The 23,202-nt window shown below is 43.7% G+C and overlaps 1 protein-coding gene across 5 annotated transcripts in view; it reads right to left on the bottom strand.

Moving 5' to 3' along the window:
- Nucleotides 1-23,202, bottom strand: part of LOC134944673 (dynein axonemal heavy chain 11-like) — a 697,358-nt gene that overhangs the window by 342,420 nt on the left and 331,736 nt on the right. For all 5 annotated transcript variants that reach the window (XM_063933444.1, XM_063933440.1, XM_063933442.1 and 2 more), the window contains 3 exons: nt 20,515-20,676; nt 17,122-17,315; nt 10,291-10,453 (listed from right to left, as the gene is read on the bottom strand). In XM_063933444.1, coding sequence (XP_063789514.1) covers nt 10,291-10,453; nt 17,122-17,315; nt 20,515-20,676 — 519 coding nt within the window. The remainder of the gene's footprint in view (nt 1-10,290; nt 10,454-17,121; nt 17,316-20,514; nt 20,677-23,202) is intronic.

Genomic DNA, 23,202 nt, shown 5'->3' with positions numbered 1-23,202 from the left:
AATGGAGGGAATGTCAGAAGAGAGGAAGTGAGGAAGCCAGGAAGCAAAGTTGTCGATGAATTTGGAAGCAGTGCCAGGGGGGCGGTAAATGACAGCTACTCTAAAATGGTTGGAAGTAGCGTATGGCATGGACCTCAAATGTAGAGAATGCAAGGGATGGTTCTGGTGGTATGAGTTGGTAGGAGTAACTAGAAGGTAAAAAGTCCCCAACACCACCCCCATGGCGACCCCCAGGTCGGGGTGTGTGTGTGAATGTGAGGCCCCCAGCAGAGAGAGCAGCAGGAGAAGTAGTGTCAGAGGGCGTAATCCAAGTTTCAGTAATGGCTAGTAGGTGTAGGGAGTTGGAAATGAAAAGGTCATGAGTGGGGACCAGTTTGTTACAAACAGATCTGGCAATCCAGAGTGCACAGGATAGGGGGTATGAGTTTGTGGGAGAGATGTGAATGAGATTATCAGGGTTGCTGTAGCGATGAGGTGAGATTAACTTTGAGGGCAGGGATGATGAGAGAGTAGTGATGGTACGGGTGCCTGAGCTAGGAGGGGAAACTGCAGGAGGTGGGCAGGGAGGGAGGTCAGTGTGATGTGGATGGGGATATGGGGAGGTGACAGGGAATGGAGAGAGGGAGCAGGGCTGAGTTGTGGGGTAGCAGGACCATGGGGCAGAGGTAAATGAAAGTGGGGTAACAGGAAAGGAGGGGGAAGGAAACAGAGGGATGGAGGGGAGACAGAGGAGGAGGTGTAGGAGACTAGGGGGGAAGGATAAAGATACATTATTAGGTAGACACTGAGTGATGTGGGGAGTATACGAAAGCCTTGACATAGTGTTAAGTAGATAAATAGGTTGAGGGAAAGTGGAAGTAGGAGAGGAGACTGTAAGGAAATCAGAGCAGAAGAATTGCAGAAATGCAGGTGAGAAAAGCAGTGTAGTCTCAATGGGTGTAGATTTAGTATGAAATGAGTCAAAAGCGTAGATAAAGTGGGTGCAGAAATGTATTTGGGCTGTAAGAAATGAAAGGATTGTGAGAGGGTTAAGAAGCAATGGTAATTCTGTTAGATTTTTCAAGTGTAGATGAGAAGATGAACTCACAATTGTCCCACAGAAGATCTTTGTGATCCTGATTATGGATGGAAACCAGATCTTACATATGTTCTTTTCTGCAAATGGGTTGCATAGTGTTCACAGAGTGAAAGTTGGAGGGTGATAAATTTGCATATGCAGTTGATATTGATAAGTAGTTCATCTGTTGTTGTTTGAGGTTTTCTTTCAGTTTTTCGTCCAGTTTTCATCCAGGCTAAGTCCAGGCTTTGATATTAAAATTATATATCTGCTCCCTTTGAGCCTCCTCCCTTCGAGTCCTACACCCTGGATCAATCAGCCAGGCTTAATCAGCCAAGTATACTCTAATATGAACTAACATTAACATGTGTGAAGTCACCAGAGCATCCACCGCCACCGCGTGGGTCCCTCAACCTGGAACAATACCGCATCAGCTTCTTGTTGAGACGAAAGGCCATCATGTCGATTAGTGGAATTCCTCACCGACGTTTCACACACCCGAACACCTCCGGGTGAAGGCCCCACTCTCCTGGGTGGAGGTCATGTGTCTGCTTCCCAGTTGTCTACTCCCAGAATTAAGATCGCGGACAATGCCACAGCGTGTCTTTCTACCCAGAGGAGAATTCTTGTTACCTCTGACATTGCTGCCCTGCTCTTTGTTCCACCTTGTCAGTTTATGTACTTTACTGCCATCACGTTGTCCGACTGAACTTGATTGGCTTGATCTTGAAGAAGAAGTGATGCCTGTAGAAGGGTGTTGTATATGACCCTTAGTTCCAGAATGTTGATCCGAAGAATGGCTTCCTGACTTGACCATTTTCCTTGGAACTGTTCCCCTTGGGTGACTGCTCCCCAACCTCTGAGGCTTGCGTATGTGGTTAGCAGAATTCAATTTTGAATCCCGAACCTTCGGCCCTCGGTCAGGTGAGAAGTCTGAAGCCACCACAAAAGAGAAATCCTGGCTTTTGGGGACAGACGGACCATCTGGTGCATGTGTAGATGCGATCCGGACCATTTGTCCAACAGATCCAGTTGGAAGGGCCTTGCATGGAACCTTCCATACTGTAGTGCCTCGTAAGCGAATGCATAGATGAACCGATATCCGGGTTGGTTTCAGAACATCCCGTACCATTGACTGGATCACCAATGCCTTTTCCAATGGAAGGAATACCTTCTGTGCCTCCGTATCCAGTATCATCCCCAGGAACAGAAGCCTCCGTGTTCGTTCCAGATGAGATTTTGGTAGGTTCAGAATCCACCCGTGATCCTGGAGTAGTCGGGTTGAGAGGGCAATGTTGTCTAACAACCTCTCCCTGGATGGTGCTTTTATCAGCAGATCGTTCAGGTACGGAATTATGTTCACTCCCTGTTTGCGGAGGACAAACATCATCTCTGCCATTACCTTGGTGAACACCCTCGGTGCCGTAGAGAGGCCAAATGGCAGGGCCTAGAACTGGTAGTGACAGTCCTGTAAGGCAAACCTCAGATAAGCCTGATGAGGCCGCCAAATTGGAATATGAAGGTACGCATCCTTGATATCCAGAGACACCAAGAATTCCCCCTCCTCCAGACCTGAAATCACCGCTCTCAGAGACTTCATCTTGAACTTGAACACCTGTAAGTACGGGTTCAATGACTTGAGATTTAAAATGCGCCTTACCGAACCATCCGGTTTCGGTACTACAAACAGGTTGGAATAATAACCCTGGTTTTGCAGCTGAAGCGGAACTGGAACAATAACCTGAGTCTGTACCAGTTTTTGAATGCTTCCTGTAAAGTCATACTTGCTTCTTGAGAAGCTGGATCGCCTAATTTGAAGAATCTGAGAGGTGGGAGTTCCTGAAACTCCAGTCAGTAGCCCTGGGCTATAAGATCTTTGACCCAGGGATCCTGGCATGACGTTTCCCATATGTGACTGAAGAATCTTAAACGGGCTCCCACCTGCCTGTCTTCCAGGCAGTGCGGTCCATTGTCATGCTGAAAGCTTACAGGAAGCAGAACTGGGGTTCTGTTCCTGTGAACCTGCAGTTGCTGTTTTTCTGGGTTTACCTCTATTGCCTTTGAAGGCCGTAGAAGAACCTTTGGTTTTGGTTTTAAATTTCGCTGTCCGAAAGGACTGCAGAGTTGGAGCAATGTAGGATTTTCTAGCTGGGGAAGCTGCGGAAGGAAGGTATGTAGACTTACCCGCCGTAGCCTTGGATATCCATGTATCCAGTTCATCTCCAAAAAGGGCTTCACCTGTGAAAGGTAGGCTTTCCATGCCTTTCCTGGAATCTACGTCCACAGTCCACTGGCGTAGCCACAAGCCCCTGCATGCTGACACTGCCATGGCAGTGGTGCATGCATTGAGTAAACCAATTTCCTTTATGGCCTCCACCATAAAGTTAGCAGAATCCTGTATATGCTGTAGGAGTAAAATTATCTCCACCTTGAATAAGGAATCTAACCCATCAATTAAATTATCTGACCATTTTGCAATGGCCCTAGAGAGCCATGCACAAGCTATAGTGGGTCTCTGGGCCACCCCCACAGCTGTGTACAGAGATTTGAGAGTGGTCTCAATCTTGCAGTCTGCAGCATCCTTCAAGGAAGCTGCCCCAGGAACATGTAGAACTATCTTACGTGACAGCCTAGAAACCGATGCATCAACTATCGGTGGGTTTTCCCATTTTTTCCTATCATCCTGAGGAATTGGGAAGGATGTGAGTAACCATTCTGGGACCTGAAACTTCTTGTCAGGATTTACCCAAGTTGCTTCAAATAGGGAATATGGGGGCAGCTGTATTAACCTGGAGATGGCATAAGGAAGTGATAAACCAGTGATATGTGCAAGGTGATAAAGGCACCAGCCAATCAGCTACAATATGTAAATTAACAGTTAGGTTCTGATTGGCTGCTGCCTTTATCACCTTGCACATATCACTGGTTTATCACTTCCTTATGCATTCTCCAGGTTAATACATCTGCACCTTAATTCCTTAGATGCAGGGAAAGTAGCTGAGGATTTCTTTTTCACATTAAAATAAGATTCCTCCTCATCCTCTGACACCTTACCAGGAATGTGCAGGACATCTCTAATAGCTTCTATCAGGGCCTGTATACCCTGTGACAAAGCCGAGTCCACCTCACCCTCCTCTGGGTCTGATACATCATCATCATCATCATCATCATCATCATCATCAATATCAGCCTGCATGATTTGGGCCAGAGTACGCTTCTGTGGACAAATGGCAGGGGTCTGAGATGCTGGAATGACCACTGAATCTCTATTCATGAGGTCATCAACAGATTGCCTTAAGTATTGCGTCTCCTTCTCATTTTGGGATAAATTATTAGAAATATTTTAAATCATCCCTTTTAATGAATCTTACCATACTGGTTCAGATCCATTAGCCTGAGAATGTGTACCATCCTGAGTACATGGCAGTGAGCCCCCAGATTGAGAAAAACACTCTGCTGTGCATGATACACACTCATTTGACATAGTAAATGTGAAAGAACACACACACACACACACACACACACACACACACACACACACACACACACACACACACACACATAGGAAATAGGTTAAAAGCACAGTTAACCCACACAGAGCCCTTCTAGGGAGACACAGAGTATAATGGAGCCAGCCACACAGCGCCCATGTAGCTAAAGAACAAGTTTAGCTGGGTCACAAACTAAGTATCCTTAATAGGGCTTAATAAACCAAATATTGCTCCCCCCTTGCTATGACCCTCTGGTACCGCTGAAGTGTTCTGGAGTCCTTGTGGAGGAGCTGTGCTTACCTGTCAATCTGCCTGTGTATAGCTGCAGAGGGAAAATGGCGCTGGTGAGCTGCTGGATCCTCTCATAGTGAAGCCCCGCCCCCTTAATGGCACGCGGTCTTCCCAGGGTTTTTTATACTGGCCGAGGTAAATATTCTGTTCTACAGTTAACCCCTGTAGTGTACTGCCAGTGTGTGTATCATTAGTGGATTCAGCTCGCCCCTCACAGCGGTCACACAGTGTCTCTGAAGCCTGGAGCGCAGCCTGCATGTCAGCGCTGCGCTCCTACCCTTGTGCCGCTATTACAGCCAGCGACCCGCTAACCGGGACGCCGGCCACCTACTCACCACTCTTCTGGCTTCTAGTTCTGTTAGGGGAGGTGGCGTGCTCGCCGTGGTGGTGCTTGCGAATAGGACCCTCAGGAGCTGAGTGTCCTGTCAGCGGGGAACTGGACCATTAAACCTAGGGAGATTGGGCCGTCCCCCCCCCCTCCCCCTAAGTCACACGTAGCAGGCAGTCTGGTGCCAACCAGACCTGCCTGAAAATAAAATATAGAAAATAAATGCATTGTTTCCCCCTCCTGTGTATATGCAAAGTGGCGTCACGGGAATGACTCTTGTTACCTTGCAGCAAGAACATAACAAGAAATGTGTAGCCTCAGGCATTACATAACACATACCAGAACACTTGAATATAAATCAAAACATTTGTCTATAAATCAAAACATACATTAAGTACATATTGTGGGAAAACCACTTTGATTTCCATATCAACAAATGGGTGACAACAGTTTGTCAATTTTCAGAAGAGAAAATCGTTGTCAACCACAATTTTCAAATTAATCAAAGTTACCATTTAAAATGTTAAGTTGGGAAGTGGTAACCGTGGCAACAGTTGCATCCCTTCCGTCAGCTAAAGGAGACCTTTGCGGCAATTAAAGATGAGTTAAGAAATTTGTTTATTTGTTTTCTGTAATTGTGGCACTGCTTATTCCGCAATGACCTGCAAGCTGTTTTGAAAGGCAATATTTCCAAATGGATAATTAAACAAACAATTACTTTGAGACATTATTTACACAGGAGAAGACTCGTTGCCACCATTTTAATTGTGTTGAATTGCTGGTAATGGCATTGCTTGTATTGTAGATAATGACGAGAAAGCGTGGTCGCCTGTTTATTGCTGGGAAAGCCTGCAAAACATAGGCTGCATCATAGGCGGATCTAGGAAGGGTGGGGGGGGGGGGGGGGGGCACTCGGGCCCGTGCCCCCCCCTGTCGTTTCTGACTACTTTGTTTTTCAAAATGAGAACAGCAGCAGCAGTACTGCTTTTTCCGTCAGTCAGATTTGATAAAAGAGCCGGCAGGCACTAGGACCCGCCGCGGCTCTAACAGCAAGTCCGTGTGGTAACCAATGGGGATGCTGGAGCTGCAGCTCCAGCCTCCCCATGCTCACACAGCAACCTACTTCCCCCACTGACAGCTGGCCAGAGTCTTATGCTGCTTGTTGGAGATCCAGCTGGCTGCTTCTGCTAATCAAAGATGGGCAGTTCGTGTCCTGCAGTCTGAGTCTCAGTGCAGTACCCAAAACAAGGTATGCTGCACCTGCCATCACCAACTAAAAACTTTAATAGTTATATTGTGCTGGGGTGCCTTCCAGGCACCTAATGGAATAGGTGACCAACATTTCAAGGCCCAATCAGCCTTTTCATCAGGGTGAAACATTGTCAATAAACCAGGATGCGCTCCCACAACCAATCATTACCTGAGGCGTATTCTGTGAGGCCACGCCCCTTGTGATAACACACCCCTTATCTGGGAGTATACGTGCCTTAGGTGCATGTAAATATAACTATTACCGTTCCCCTATCATGGTGCCCTCCCTTTTATTTTCTTCTAGAGCTGCCCCTGGGCTGCATCAATGTATATATTAATATATACGTCATTAGTCTGCATTTTTTATGGAAACTAGTTATGAAATATGTAGGTGGACCGCAAAAATAAGAAATGTGAATTGGCTAGGGTTAGGTCCATAGCCCCAGATTTTTGTATAACCCAAACCTTTGAATATAACCTCTGGACTTCTATCTGTTCTGTGTGCAAGTTCCAGCTAGCTCACTCTGCAGCACTACTAGTCCTAGCCAGTAAACTCCAGTTACAGCTCCAGCCTGGTTACTCTGCAGCATAGCTAGTCCCATCCGGTATCCTGTATAGCTGGTTCCAGCACGGTTTCCTGTATAGCCGGTTACAGTATGAATGGTCGACCATGTTATGGTTGACAGTCATTAGGTCGACCACTAATGGTTGACATTGGCATGGTCGACATGGACAAATGCTCGGCACATGAAAAGGTCGACATGGTTTTTTTGAAACTTTTTTTTTGGTGTAGTTTTCTGCGTAAAGTGACGGGGAACACCAATTAGTGCACCGCGTCCCCTCGCTTCGCTCGCCATGCTTTTGACAAGGTGCCTCGCTCCGCTACCGCTGCGCTCGGCACAGATTACCGTTCCCAATCGTAGTCCACGTGGATCGTAAAGTATGGAAAAGTTCCCCAAAAGAAGAAAATGTGAAAAACTTATGTCGACCTTTTCAGGCATCGGCCATTTTCATGTGTCGACCATGTGTCCATGTTGACCACGTCAATGTCGACCAATAGTGGTCGACCTAATGACTGTCAACCATAACATGGTCGACCATCCAAACGGATACCGTGTAGCCGGTCCCAATCCAGTATTCTGTATAGCCGGTCCCAGCCCAGTATCCTGAGTAGCCAGTCCAAATCCAGTACTCTGTGTAGTAGGTCCCAGCCCGGTTTCCTGAGTAGCAGAGGTGGGTTGGTTCGGGAGTTAGGGTGGAATCTGCCCCCTAGCCTATACAATTCTAGTGGTCTAGGGTCGCTGGCCCAGCATCAATGTTCTGCTTGTATTGGCTGGCTGCAGGAGGCCGGCAGAGGATGCTCTCCGGCCAGTGTGTGCTGTAACACAATTGTAGCAGCCAGACAGGGATCAGTAAGAAAAACCAGCGTCCGGGATCCCTATGTCTCCTCTCTTCTCTCAGTGCTGCCTTCTCTTCAAAGGGGTCACCTAGAAGTGAGGGCAATTTGGGACAGAGAAGTTGTCAGTTAGAAGGTCCTATCCTAGAAGAGAGGTTAGTACAAGTGGGGTTAGGAAGAGAGTACAGTATGGGGAAGTAGCTATAGGTGGAGGAGACAAAAAGGGTGAACACAGTGAGACAGTTAGGGAAAGTGGAGGAAACAGAGAGGCCATTAGGAAGGGGGAGCAGACAAATGGAGAGAGAAATCACAAGGGACTTGGATAAGGGATAAAAACGGTTGATGGAAAGAGAGACAGGTCAGAATAGGAGATAGAAATTATCACACAGGGCTGACAGGGCAGAATGGGGAAGAGAGTTTTGTCACCAGGGGCAAAATTGTCAGGCAGGGAGAGCGTGTGGTGGAGATGTCACAAAATAAGAGAGAAGTCCTTAGCAAGTTGATGTAACATTTACTAATTTCAGAAGGAAGAGTGTAAACAACAAAGGATGTATGATTAGATAAAATATATCCATGTGGTTCGCTAATGTGACTGTGACAAGTGCTTTATTTTGACTTGTATTTTATTCTTATATTATCATGTATTTTTTTATTTATGTTGCGCAATAAGGGGGCCGCAGTGCCTACAACATATATAAACAGTCACTAGGATAGTCTCTGTTTGTCAGACAGGGCTGGTAGGCAATGTATTTGATTTTTCAACTATTTCATTACACATTTAAGCAACATCCACATTAGACATACTACGCCTGTAGTTATTGTGCATGTCCATTTAATCGTTGCCATGCGCTGGTAGAAAAGCTGGGGCCACTTGACTTCATTTGCCTCCCAGACTAAAAGTTGCCAGCCGGCCCCTGCTGAGTAGCCAGTCCTGGCCCGACATCCAGCTAGTCGGTCCTAGCCCAACATCCAATCCGTTATCTGGTTATCTGATTCCAGTCCGGTCTCCAGTCTGCTTCTGCCTTGCCTCGGTCCTAGAGTTTTCTCCTGTAGTCATTAAAGTTCTTAACTATCTCATTAGCCCTTCATCTACATACAGTGCATCCGGAAAGTATTCACAGCGCTTCACTTTTTCCACATTTTGTTATGTTACAGCCTTATTCCAAAATGGAATAAATTAAATTTTCCCTCACAATTCTACACACAATACCCCATAATGACAACGTGAAAAAAGTTTTTTTTTTTAGATTTTTGCAAATTTATTAAAAATAAAAAACTAAGAAATCACATATACATAAGTATTCACAGCCTTTGCCATGAAGCTCAAAATTGAGCTCAGGTGCATCCAGTTCCCACTGGTCATCCTTAGGATGTTCCTACAGCTTAATTGGAGTTCACCTGTGGTAAATTCAGTTTATTGGACATGATTTGAAAAGGCACACACCTGTCTATATAAGGCCCCACACTTGACAGTGCATGTCTGAGCACAAACCAAGCATGAAGTCAAAGTAATTGTCTGTACACATCTGAGACAGGATTGACTCGAGGCCCAAATCTGGGGAAGGGTACAGAAAAATATCTGCTACTTTGAAGGTCCCAATGAGCAGAGTGGGCTCCATCATCCATAAATGGAAGAAGTTCGGAACCACCAGGACTCTTCCTAGAGTTGGCCGGCCGTCTAAACTGAGCGATCAGGTGAGAAGGGCCCTAGTCAGGGAGGTGACCAAGAACCCGATGGTCTCTCTGTCAGAGCTACAGCCTTACTCTGTGGAGAGAGGAGAACCTTCCAGAAGGACAACCATCTCTGCAGCAATCTACCAATAAGGCCTGCATTGCAGAGTGGCCAGGTGGAAGCCACTCCTTAGTAAAAAGCACATGGTAGCCCGCCTGGAGTTTGTTAAAATGCACCTGAAGGACTCTCAGACCATAAGAAACAAAATTCTCTGCTCTGATGAAACAAAGATTGAACTCTTTAGCGTGAAGCTGTTTGGCCGATCCACCGTCCTAACGATTAGTGAGTGCATATACACTTACCAATTGTCAGCCTGATTTGTCATGTCTGTTGATCTATCGGCCATCGGCTGTGTTGCAGAGCCGACGTGATATGTCTGTGAGCATCATCGTTCACAGACATATCAGGGTTACACACCCGCCGATGGGCAATATATTGGCCATTTGATTGAACAGACGATATATCGCTCAGTGTGTGTCCAGCTTTATGGGTGTGCTATGGGAGTGTTAGGGGGAGGGGTGGTGTCCACAAATTCATAATCACTCGCATAGGAGGCCGCATTCAGATGGAAAATCTGCTGATGCAAGTTCCATTGGTGCAACCAATGGTAGCGCCCAAAGACGACCCATGCAGTAACACAGCATCTAAAGACGCTGAAAGTGGGTGCCCCAGTCTTTGCACATTCAGACGCACAAGTAGCCCCCACGGTATGCATGAAACCTCTTTTAAAAAAACACATCTTACCCGGAGATCGTTAATGCTGTACCCTTTACGGAGAGTGATTTGGAAAACTTCAAGTGAACTGAGAAAAGCTGCCAAGCGACATAAGCTTTGTTTGCCGCTACCTCCAACTCCAATCAGCAGTGCATTTCCGTAGGGGAACTCCAGGATTCTACTAATGCGGCAGCTGGAAAAGTGAGAAGGGAGAGGGAGGAGTCAATGATCCTTTTAAATAATCATTCCAGTAAAACATCATTCAGACTCACTGTGATCTTGCCGATGCCGGCAGGTCACAGGCTATTACATTTACACCCAGGAGGTATATATACTACAATTCAATTTTTATCGATTTTAAATCGATGGCAATTGATCTAAATTAATATTGTGTTTCGGGGACTAAACCACACATTTATACCCTTTTCAGACAGAAAACCCAGCAATTACCCGGCATTTCGGTACCAGGTCAATTTACCGGTCTGTGCCTGACCCCTCCTTTCACATAGAGAAGCAAATTATTGGGTCAAGAATTTCTACCCGGTAATTTGTTCATCTGTGTGAAAGGGTCAACCCAGGTTGAAATACCCATGTCTCCAACCCTGGCAAAATCTTGGATCGAAGTCCTGTGAATTTCAATCCGGGTTGACCCCTTCACTGAGAAAAAGGGCCCATGTTTTTCGGCAAATTACCGTGTAGAACTTCTTCACCCCGGAGTTTGCCTTTCTGTCTGAAAAGCATATTACTAACAGACATTTTCTTAGATTCATTTTTAAATGTTAGTAAATGTGTGATTTAGACCCTGAAACACAATATCGATTTAGATCAATATCCATCGATTAAAATTAAATAAATTAAAAAACACTAATAAAAATTGAGCTAAAGTAAATATACTCCTTGGTCTCTTACAAAAAGAGAAGTGATTAGTAGTAACCAAAATAATCACATTTGCTGAGAATCTTTCATAAAAATGCTTTTTTTCATGTAGGAAATGAAGCTAGAAATAACATACATGTCATTCATATAACTTATTTTTCAAACTTTAAAAATTAGGAATTTTCAAAGAGAATTCTATTTATTCTAAAATTAACTGAAAAATAGGAATTGTAACTGCATTTTAAGACTGAAAAAAACAACTTTTGTTAATTGTGCCTATGTATCTATTTCTCTATAATATATATTTCTGTAAGTTTATAGGTAATAAAGATAATGGATGTAATGAAGTCTAAGTCTGGCGGCCTTGCGGGATGCCGACCAATCTCAGACTTTTTTTAACGGGCAATCAGTACAAGCCATGGTTTAGCCTTGTAAATGATTGGCCCTTTAAAAAAATGTCTGAGTTCGTCTGGCCTCCCGCATGGTCGCCGAACTCGGACTTCATTACATTCCGCTCCAATATATCAGCATTACAGTAGTGTATCAAAAAATTGTATAATCATTTGCCATAATAATAATGGTCTATAGTCAGTTTTGAGGTGTTGATATGAAATATGTCTATGTAGATTTATGATGTGTTCCCTGTCTGCCTGCACATTGCTGAATGGTATTCAGGCCCACCACCAGGGGGGTGTTGCAGGCACAGCTGTCCCGGGTCCGGCCTCTCTAACAGAGAGGAGAAGGCCCGGGGTGCTCATGGCACCGTCTGCCCGCTGCCGTTGGTCCCCACCTTCCACCGCCACCGCCATCCTCCCGCAGCTCCCTAATGAAAATGTCCCTCTTAAAATGGCCATTTTAAGAGGAGGCTCTAGTATCTTTAATAACTGTCTCCTCTGAGGCCACGGCAATTTTGAGAGAGACATTTTCAATAGTTCCAACTATTGAAAGGAAGTAGGCAGGCGTGAACAGATGGCAGCGGCGGCCGGGCAGGAACCTCTGACAATGAGCCAATGAGCAAAACCCCTTGACAATAAGCAGGACAGCTTCACGAGCAAAACCCCTTGACAACGATCAGAACCCTCTGACAACGAGCAGGTATTGCATAGTTATTGTGTGGTCTTATTATGGTGACAAGGGCATTAATGTGGGGGCATAATATGTTGTCAGGGGCATTACTGTGTGGGGCATAATATGGTGACAGGGGCATAATTGTGGGGGCATAATATGGTGTCAGGGGCATTACTGTGGGGACTTAATATGGTGCATGGGGCATAATATGGTGTTGCTCTGTATGTGTATAGGATTTTTTTTTAAAGATATGTTTATTTTACTATATGTCTATTTAGTCATTCCCAGTCTCCAGTCTGATCCGATCCGATGCGCGTTCCCATGAGCATTGGATCGGATCCTCCAGATTGAATATGCTTGCACTTTTCATCAGGTCCGACCTGGGGGCATGGCTGGGATCGCTCAGGATACATCGGATGCAAAAGGGCAGCATACAATGTATCTTGGTCGATCCTGCCTACCGGGATGCTGCTGGGGTGATCGCCTGCGATCGCCTCCGACATGCGGTCAGATAAGTATATGGGTCCCTTTAGTGGAGTCAGGCTTTTTTTGTCACAAGAACAATGCAGCATGATGGTTAAAAACTGTAAGGCAATTGTTACTTAATTTTCCCCCAATGCATTTCTATTTGTCCTGTTGATTTTCACACAGGTTTCATTCGCAGTCTTGCATGACATTGTATCACCCTAGATTACAAGCAGACACTGGAAACTGTACAAACCATGAAAGGCTTATTTCACAGAGCTGTACGTAGCTAATATTGTCACACAAATGATCCTAATTCAACAACAAATCTATTTTCTCAGGGTGGTTATGTCTGTTTAGTCATAAAATAGCTGATCGTTACCAGGGCGTTCATCATTGATTATCTATGCTTGAGCTGTAACACAGTTGCAAAGTCATATCACAAATGTATTTGCTGCACGCACACATGCATTATATTGGAGCTTGTAGATAAAACAATATATTGATGTTACTTATTGCCTATATTGTAGTGACATATATTGTATATACAGTATATGTAGATATTATGTTGTCCTCTTACTAAACTGAATGACACCATAGTGTAATAAGAAATTAAACAAAATAAACTGAATGACACCATAAGTGCAATAAGAAATTAAATAAAAGAAACTGAATGACACCATAGTGTAATAAGAAATTAAATAAAATAAACTGAATGACACCATAGCGTAATAAGAAATTAAATAAAAGAAACTGAATGACACCATAGCGTAATAAGAAATTAAATAAAAGAAACTGAATGATACCATAGTGTAATAAGAAATTAAATAAAAGAAACTGAATGACACCATAGTGTAATAAGAAATTAAATAAAAGAAACTGAATGACACCATAGCGTAATAAGAAATTAAATAAAAGAAACTGAATGACACCATAGTGTAATAAGAAATTAAATAAAATAATCTGAATGACACCATAGTGTAATAAGAAATTAAATAAAATCAACTGAATGACACTACAGTGTAATAAGAAAATAAATAAAATGAAGAGTGAGGTTGCATTTATTGCAGAAGGTAGACCTTGTATTGCATCACTGTAGTGTTACTAGGCTGGGGTATATTTTTTCCCACTGGCTCACTGGTAGGAATGCTCAAAAATTTGGAACCTGATGAAATTTAGTATCATTTCTCCGCTACCATGGGCACAAACATGTACATGATACATTCATCAATAGGATTCAAATCTGCTGCTTCCATTTGCTATTTGCAGTTCACAGAATGCATTCAAGTTCCCTTTTTGGGGTACATTTACTAAGGTGGGAGTTTTTTTTGGAACTGGAAATGTTGCCCATAGCAACCAATCAAATTCTATATATTATCTTCTAGAAGCAGCTAGATAAATGTTTAAATGTTAAGCAGAATCTGATTGGTTGCTATGAGCAAGATCACCAGTTCTACAGAAACTCCAACCTTAGTAAATTTACCCCTTTGAGTTTTGCTGTTTATGGTTTGGGTTCACAGCTCATATTAAAATTACTGTTTTCAAACATTTTTATTAATTTTAAAAATAAAAAAATAAAAATATTTTGGAACTGCTAACACTAATGTAATCAAAAAGTTTGCCTTTTGGAAAAAAACAACCCTTAAAGCTCTATCAATGCAGATTTAATATGGGCTCTTAAATACATTAAACCCTCTAGAAAAAATATGACTACATAACATTAGACACGCTGAAAGTGTGTGACAGCATTGTGGGTCTTAAGCTGGAGCGCTGGGCATACGTTCCGACATATGTACACACAGCCCAGAATGCGTGTACATACTGAAACAATGTTAATGAATGATGGAACAATCATGTTCCATCCTTCATTAGTATACTACAGGACGCTAGCGTTGTGCAGCACAGCAAACGTGACGACATCGCTAGTGACCACGGCAGCACACATATTGGGCGTATACACTGAGCGGTATGCCCGATATGTCATTCCGATTCCGCATATTGGCCTGATATCGCTCCAGTATGTACCAGTTTAAACATGGAGATTACGGGGTATATTAAAGTGCACATTTATAGAAGTGGAAATGTTGCTCATAGCAACCAAATCAGATCCTACTTATCATGTATCTATCACCTTCTAGAAGATATTAGTTAAAATCTGATTGGTTGCTAGGGGCAACATCTCCACTTCTATAAACCCGCACTTTAGTAAATATACCACTTCCACTCCAAAACTTCAAAGAGCATTAGCTAAACTGATTCCAGATCTCTGCCTGTCTCTCTGGCACGTGAAAGGTATTATATCCTTAATTAACGTATTTAACATAGAGGGCTTTTACCCACCTGCAACAGCAATTCTGGCCCGGAGAGCAGCCGTCACTACTAGTACTGGCGCACCTACCCCATACTTGGCGCCGGTTCTGCATAGTAAATGATGCAGTCATCGGCCGCCAGCATGAGTCATGAGTGCGGAAACCGGGAGGGGAGGGGTGAGCGCTGATATTTTATAATGAAATATGCCTTTCATATATGAGTGAGCAGAGTGGACCCTGTCTGTCTATATGGGTGGTGGTGGTGGGGGGAATGTGATCATGATTCCTGTGTGTGCTGCCTGCTGTCTGTATAGGTGTGGGGAGGGGGGGTTGGTGGTGGTGCCTATGCTGCAGCATGGAGGGGGGAGGGGGGGATGATCATGGTGCCTGCATGCTGATATATTCGGGGAAGAGGGGGGGGGGGATTGTGGTGCATCAGTCTATGTGGGGGAGGGGAGGTTGTGGTGCATCAGTCTATGTGGGGGAGGGGTGGTTGTAGTGCATCAGTCTATGTGGGGGAGGGGGGGGTTGTGGTGCATCAGTCTATGTGGGGAAGGGGGGGGTTGTGGTGCATCAGTCTATGTGGGGGAGGGGGGGTTGTGGTGCATCAGTCTATGTGGGGGAGGGGAGGTTGTGGTGCATCAGTCTATGTGGGGGAGGGGTGGTTGTAGTGCATCAGTCTATGTGGGGGAGGGGGGGTTGTGGTGCATCAGTCTATGTGGGGGAGGGGGGGGTTGTGGTGCATCAGTCTATGTGGGGGAGGGGGGGTTGTGGTGCATCAGTCTATGTGAGGGAGGGGGGGTTGTGGTGCATCAGTCTATGTGGGGGAGGGGTGGCTGTAGTGCATCAGTCTATGTGGGGGAGGGGGGGTTGTGGTGCATCAGTCTATGTGAGGGAGGGGGGGTTGTGGTGCATCAGTCTATGTGGGGGAGGGGGGGTTGTGGTGCATCAGTCTATGTGGGGGAGGGGAGGTGGTCGTGCCTGTGCTGTCAGTCTATGCAGGCACGACATCTATGCAGGGGTGGTGCTGGGGAAGGGGAGATGACTCATTGCAGGAATAATCAGGCAGGAGATGAGGAGTTCGCCAACACAGAATAATGACGTCACACACCGGGGTGCCAGACCACCTAATATGGAATTGAATAACACTGAAACGTTGGTGAACCATTCGTGTTTTGCCTGATTATTCCTGCAATGAGTGCTGCCTGCTAATCAATTGTATATTCTGGAGTTTCCTTATATATGAAGGCACCTTCACTCACATTATGTTACATATTGAGAGGAGTGCTATGTCATAAGAATATATATATGTATATATATATATATATATATATATATATATATACATACATACACACATTACTGCATATATATAGCAACGTGGATGTGTCGGCGACACTCGTGGGTACAAATTACGAGTAGCATTATTGCATAGCGTCTACGTTTCTGTGTTATTAATCAAAATCGTCTTCAGGAATGTAGACGCTATGCAATAAAGTATATGTTGCAGGCTTAAACTGATTAGACTTTTTTTCATTGGTCTATACCCAATTATTTGGAAACCCCCCTTTCAAAATCCTGCGTTTGCCACTGTAAACAGACCATATTGCGGGGGCGTGGTTAGCTAGAGAGGCACTTACTATCAGCCTTGCAGCCAGCTGGTGCCTGACAAGTAATTATCATTTCCTCCGTCATCCTCTTGGGTGTTTGTGCATATGCGCACACTGCAGTCCCCCCACCAAATTCAGTAGGAGTCACCATGGAAAATAATGGAAACAAACTGAACCTCATGATTGCTTCCAACCCTGGCACCAGGAGTGATAATAGTTCTTTCATGTCATTAGTAAGAGGACACCTATATATAATCTCTACATTTGTAAAACATGGGCTGTCAAACTAGCAGGATGTTATTTCTGACATCCTCCATAAACTCTACATAAACTCTACTGGGCCACCTTGTATCACATTTCTAATAGCATCTAACCAGCAAGAATATTCTTCTATAGTCTTCTTTGTGTAACCCTTTTAAAGCAAATACTTGGACAGCACTGGATGAGACAGATATAAAGCAATTAAAGCTGCTAGATACATAGCTTTGCCAATGTAGGGTATCCACAATAACGTTCCATTCCATACAACTCACATATGCTGAATAGCTTCCTCAAACAGAACCAGATTCATCGCAGCATGAATCTCATTGTAGTGTTCAAGAGCATCTGATAGGATTCTCGTCAGCTTTTCCAAATCAGATACCGGGAAGTAACGTGGTTCTCCAACCCCATGTGCATAGTGGCAATAGATTAAAGGCTTATTGATAAATATTTGCTCATCTATACCCTGCAAAAGAGAGAGAACATGACATGAATATTTTAGTGAATACTTAGACACTTGCAATATGTGTTACATTTTCATATGCAGGCATTTTTGTATGTTTTGTTAACCATTTTTTTTTATTGGAAAAGAACTAAAGAACTATCAAAGTATGGTACAGAAAAGCAAGGCTATAGTTAACACTGAATATAAAGTATCAGTTAACCCTCCCTCACCCATGCAATAGTTGCAGTTACAGACAAAGAAAAAACATGGATGGATTACATTTTGGATGCAACTACGCAGAGGTTCCAGCAAAAGTGCCCAAGTGCTAGTAAAATAGTAACGTAGTTTAGGGAATATTTATTAATTATCTGGTTCTAGACCGATATTTTAAAAATTTTATATTGCTCTTAGTCTTTATCATAGTAATAAGAAATGATCACATGCTGAGACTGGGGCTCTGAAAGGCGCTGGTTCCTGAGGTGTGTAAGAGGGTAAGTGATCACAATCTCTTCTTCAGAACCCAACGCGCTACTGCACCGATGTCTGCTAATCTCACATGTGTGAGAGCGGTCATTGGCCGGAGAAGGATACCTCTACCGCTAAATGGCATGGAGTGTAGCCTGTATCCCCCTAATGCTCCCCTAACTCCTGACCCTCTGCTCTCGCAGCCTAAAGGTGGGTACACGCTAGAAAGATATATCTGCAGATCAATTGATCTGCAGATATATCGATGGACGGATCGGGCAGTGTGCTGTGCATACACACTGCCCGATCCGTCAGGGACTGATGTCATGAACTGGGCGGGCGTGTACACACGCCCACCCAGTTCAGCTGTCAATTACCAGCCGTCCGCCGCAGCATGTGTACGGGAAATCGGCCGACCGCCGTACACACACAGCGACGCGCCAATATATCGGTAGATATATTGGCCGTCAGCTGTGCTGCAGGGCCGACGCGATACGTCTGTGAACGACGGAGTTCACAGACGTATTGGCCGTACACAATGGCCGACGGACCCGCGATATATCGGCCGTTCAAGAATGTCGGCCTTCTGCAGAATGTTGAAAATGTCACATGTTGACATTTCAGATATCGACATTGTAAACATGTTAACATTCTGCAGATTCTGCATTATAACTGTCAACAATGTGGTGATGACATTTTGACTGTTGCCATTATAACTCTATACCTATTTAGCTGGGTCGGTAATTATCCCACTGTTTCCACAGACAGAAATCCTGAAAACATGATGTGCTGAGGCCCACTGAGATTCATACAGCCTACATTTTGTTTATGCCATTAACACAATATATCTACAATAGGAGCTTATTTTGGTTATGATCAGACATATTTTATTTTAGAAAGGTCATATTTAAGTTTCATGTTGAATAAGTACAATATACATAGCCACGCTCATCTCCCGCTTTCTGTAGTCACGTTGAGCCAAGCACGGCAAGTGTGCCCGTGACTAGGATGTGTATATGTATCTAAGTAGGTGTACTCATAGGAATACATGGGCAGTGTATTAATGCGTGGCTCGGCGTACTAAGTCGCACCGTGCCTTGGCGAAGTGCGGGTGTCCATGCGGCCGTGCCACAGGTTGGATGAGCGTGGCTACAGCTGTATGTATGGTTCACTTTGCTTATTTTTGCTTAATGTCCTAATTTATGTCTTGTTATGAAATTGTGTTGTTATTATTAGATGCACATTCAGATGCACTAGCGTCACTGTAACTATCCAGCAATGTTTCAATTTTTTTATATATATTTTGCTATGTTCCTATGCATTTCCAGAGCTAATTTTCTGCCCATTATTAACTGTCAGCTTCAGTCTTTGATAACCTGATTTTCCTTTTACACATTTTGTTACTTTATTTGTATTTCCATAGTTCATTTTTACTTCATTTTAGTCAACTCTAAGAATTGAAATGTTCTTATCTCCATTATTACCTCCAGTACTTTCTATGATTAAACGCAGTGGCTGACTTTTATTCAAAGAAATTGTGTTGCTATATTGTATGTAGTTGCAACAGTAATCTATCTATTTCTGTCTGTCTGTCTGTCTGTCTATCTATACACACACACACACTATTTGGTCTTTTGTATAACAGTGCACTTTTCAGTTGATGAGCTTCAATATTTAAGTTCTCCAAGATAAATAAAGCTTGTGCTTCATCATGTTGCCATCAGGGCTGCAACAGGAAAATAATACGCCCTGAGCTGCCTACCCCTGCGTGATATCATTACACCATGAAGAGGAGATCAAGCTGCCACCGAGTCCCTGGTGCATCCTAACATTGGTTTTCCAGCAGATCTGCATTCTGCAGTGTTGTACTAGGCACCCTGTAAGTCATAAACAGGTGTCAAAGTACATTGACAGCTCCACAACCGCTTGCACACCCTTAAGGGCCCCATACACTAGAACGATAATGCCCAATTTCATCCAATTTCGGGCATTCGGGGAAATATATCGGGTGAAATCGGGCATTTTGGATGTGTTTCCGATCCGATCCGATTCACGTTCCCGTGAGGGTCAGATCGGCTCCCCTAGATCGTTAATGCTGCACTCGTGATATGTTGGTTCCCACAGGCATGGCTGGGATCGCATACGATATATCGCATGCAAAATGTACCAAATCGTATGGAATCATATGGAACCACTCCCGGGAAGCTGCCGGGAGAGTTCAAGGGAAATCGCCTCCGACTTCAGCCTCAGACATATCGTTCTAGTGAATGGAGCCTTTCAGTTACAGCCCTGGTTACCTTTTTATGATTACTGTTCGCTAAATGCATCCTCAATTGTATATCAGACAATTCGTTCTGTGAGCGATATCGCCGACAGGGTGCATACACACTGTGCGATACACTAGCGATATCGAACGGTGATGTCATGCCATGGTCGGGCTGTACATGCAGCTTCTGGACGATGATCCAAATTGAGCTGCATGCACAGATGAGACAGGGGAATGATAACGATGCGGGGGGCCGCGCATCGCTCATCGTCCGCAGCATACACACTGGGCGGTATTGTAAACAATATCGCACAAGAGGGTAAAAATTTGTGATATTGTTGACAATATCATCTAGTGTGTACGGGGCCTTTAGTCTCTTTTTATTTTTTTTACAAAGTAGAACATTTGTGAAACAAATATGAAAAAAAAAGTCCAAAACATAGTTTCATGTTTTCTTACAGAACATGTAGAGGTCATCAGACGTCCTACCTCAAAAAATCTCTTTGCCGTATCGATGATCACCTTCTTAAAATGTTCTATATCCTTCTCTTCCATCAGCTTATCTGAGTACACTCTGCATGACTCATGTAACCACAAGTGGACTAAATCGCTAGAGAAGCGGATACACTCAGGAGATGCAAAAAGTATTCCCTGGAGAACATAAAAGTACAGTTATGGAAATGCCGGGGGCATTAATGAGAACAAACATATCTAGGGGGTATCTGGATGATACAGGAGATCGACAGTGTATTGGTAGACAGTCAGTAGGTTGACACCATATAGTCAATATGCATTAGCTCTACAGGTACAAAAAGTCAACAGATGAAAGGTCGACGGGTACAAAAGTTCAACATGACAATTGCCAATACACAAATGGTCGACACATTTTTTTGGGGGGTTTCACATGTTTTCCCAACATTTGCTTGATTTCCTATTCACATGGACATCTATTGGGAATACAAAGACAAAGGTTGCAGGTGCACAATTCAAACACTACCAACTTATTAATAATAATCATTGCAATAAATTGTAATAAAATAGCACTCACGCCCACCTGTCCTATATATTGGTTTTAATTAGGTTCCTGACATTTCTTAGACTGCATGCAGAGCAAGGTGAGTCCTGCACAAATGTATATCGGATTATCAGATGGGCGTGGATTTCTGGGATGTGGGTCCACCTGGACTGCTGTGGCTGTTTGGCATCAGGAGCAACACAGATTAACACGTATTTTTTTATATTTATTTTCATCTCTATCGTGTGTTTTGTTTCAATGTAACTCGTTTCCCACCTTCACTTCTTACTACTTTACCTCTTGCTACTTTATTTCTCACCTCGTTACCTCTCACTAATTTACCCCTGCTGTTTTCAGCAGCCTCTCTCACTAACCTATCTTTTTCACTATATATTTTTATTTTTCACTTTAGTGTTGCCCTGGGGTCACTCAGCTGCTTCATTTTGGGGTGTCCCGCGCCCTAGACTTCTACCCCCCAAAAAATGTTAGGGACTTGCCCGACTAATAAGGTCATCTGGATGCGGTGGGCAAGCCGTTACTTGTGGCCATAACTATGCGAAGAACCTCGCTCAAAATGCAAAATTGTATTGCAATGATTATTATTAATAAATTGGTAATGTTTGAATTGTGCACCTGCAACCTTGTCTTTGTATGCAGCAGTGACGTGCGGTGGGGTGAGGCAGGTGAGGCAGAGCCTTTCCTGTCATACTTAGGTTTAAACCAGAGTTATGACTGCATAAAATATATGAAAAATACTGATAATTTGTTTGAAATATCTTCTTTGCATTATTCTAAATAATTTTTGTAGCCCAAACTCTGGAGTAAAAAGTCTATGGCAGGTGAGGCAGTGCCACACATCTCTAATCAAAATGCACCAGATTTCCAGGAGTTTATAATGCTGCACCTGTGTATAATGCCCAGATGTACCCTTTGGCTAATATATTGCATGTAAATCTGGCTCTGGGGTTAGCCAGTGCCTCCTGAGCCATTTAGCTCACCGCACGTCCCTGGTATGCAGTACTACTGAAAGGTCTCCGCAGGGTCGCACCTCTCATTACGGGTCTGCACCCCAGGACCCGCCCCTGTATATCTATTGTGAATAGTAAACTGTGGCGAGCGAAGTGGAATGAGCTACCTTGCCCGAAGCATGGTGAGCGAAGCGAGAACGCGAGGGTACCCGTTTGTTCTGATGGTGGTCACATAACATGGAATATACAAGATTAGCTTTAACAAAAATTGTTTCAATCATTTTTGTGTGTACAATTGTCATGTCGACCTTTTCACCCTGATTACCTTTTTCTACTTGTCGACCTTTTGTACCTGTTGACCTAATGCATGTCGACCATATGTTGTCAACCTATTGACTGTCCACCCAGATATTGTAGATCTATTATACCGCACTCATCCAGGGAGCCATAGATTTTGGCATTATACATTTTTCCATATTACATTGATCTCTACTCTTGAGAATCAATATTTTATTTAATTGACAGCTTTGGCTCGTTACTATGGGGTCTGACATAAAATTAGATTTGGAAATTACAATAATATGTCAGAAAATAATATATATATATTATGATAATAATAATAATAATAATAATAATAAATAAAAAAATTATATGAATGAATAAAGGTACTAAACAATTTATGTAAAGAAGTATAGAAATAAAGAATATGAGGTACTTTCCAAAACCATGAATTACGAAATTCCACATCCCACTGTCAGTGCTGGTACTTTATAACTTGTTCATATTTTGTGCTATAACCAGTGGTTCTCAAACTGTGTGCCGTGGTACTCTGGGGTGCCTCAAGGTACTTCATAGTTGCCTACCCTCCTCATTCTGCAGGAGACACCCTGAAATAGTAGCAATCTCCCTCACTCCCTGAATGGTACCTCAATCTCCCTGAAAAAATCATAGATACATACATTTAAATGGTATCATCAGTGCCATTTCCCTGTATTGTTTATAAGGCACAATGGGCCAGATGTATGAAAGTGTGCTGTGGTTCCCGCTGACCACAGCGCACCTTAAGGCAGCATTTTGCGCTGCACCCATATGTATGAACGGCGTGTTAACGCCGTATGCACTGGCCGCCGCGCGCCCCCGCCACTTACCACTTCCCCGCAGTACTCAATGGGAGACGAAGAGCAGAGGCAATGT

This window comes from Pseudophryne corroboree, chromosome 7 (genome assembly GCF_028390025.1).
Source record: "Pseudophryne corroboree isolate aPseCor3 chromosome 7, aPseCor3.hap2, whole genome shotgun sequence".
Taxonomy (NCBI): domain Eukaryota; kingdom Metazoa; phylum Chordata; class Amphibia; order Anura; family Myobatrachidae; genus Pseudophryne; species Pseudophryne corroboree.
This window is presented reverse-complemented; position numbering and strand designations above follow the sequence as displayed.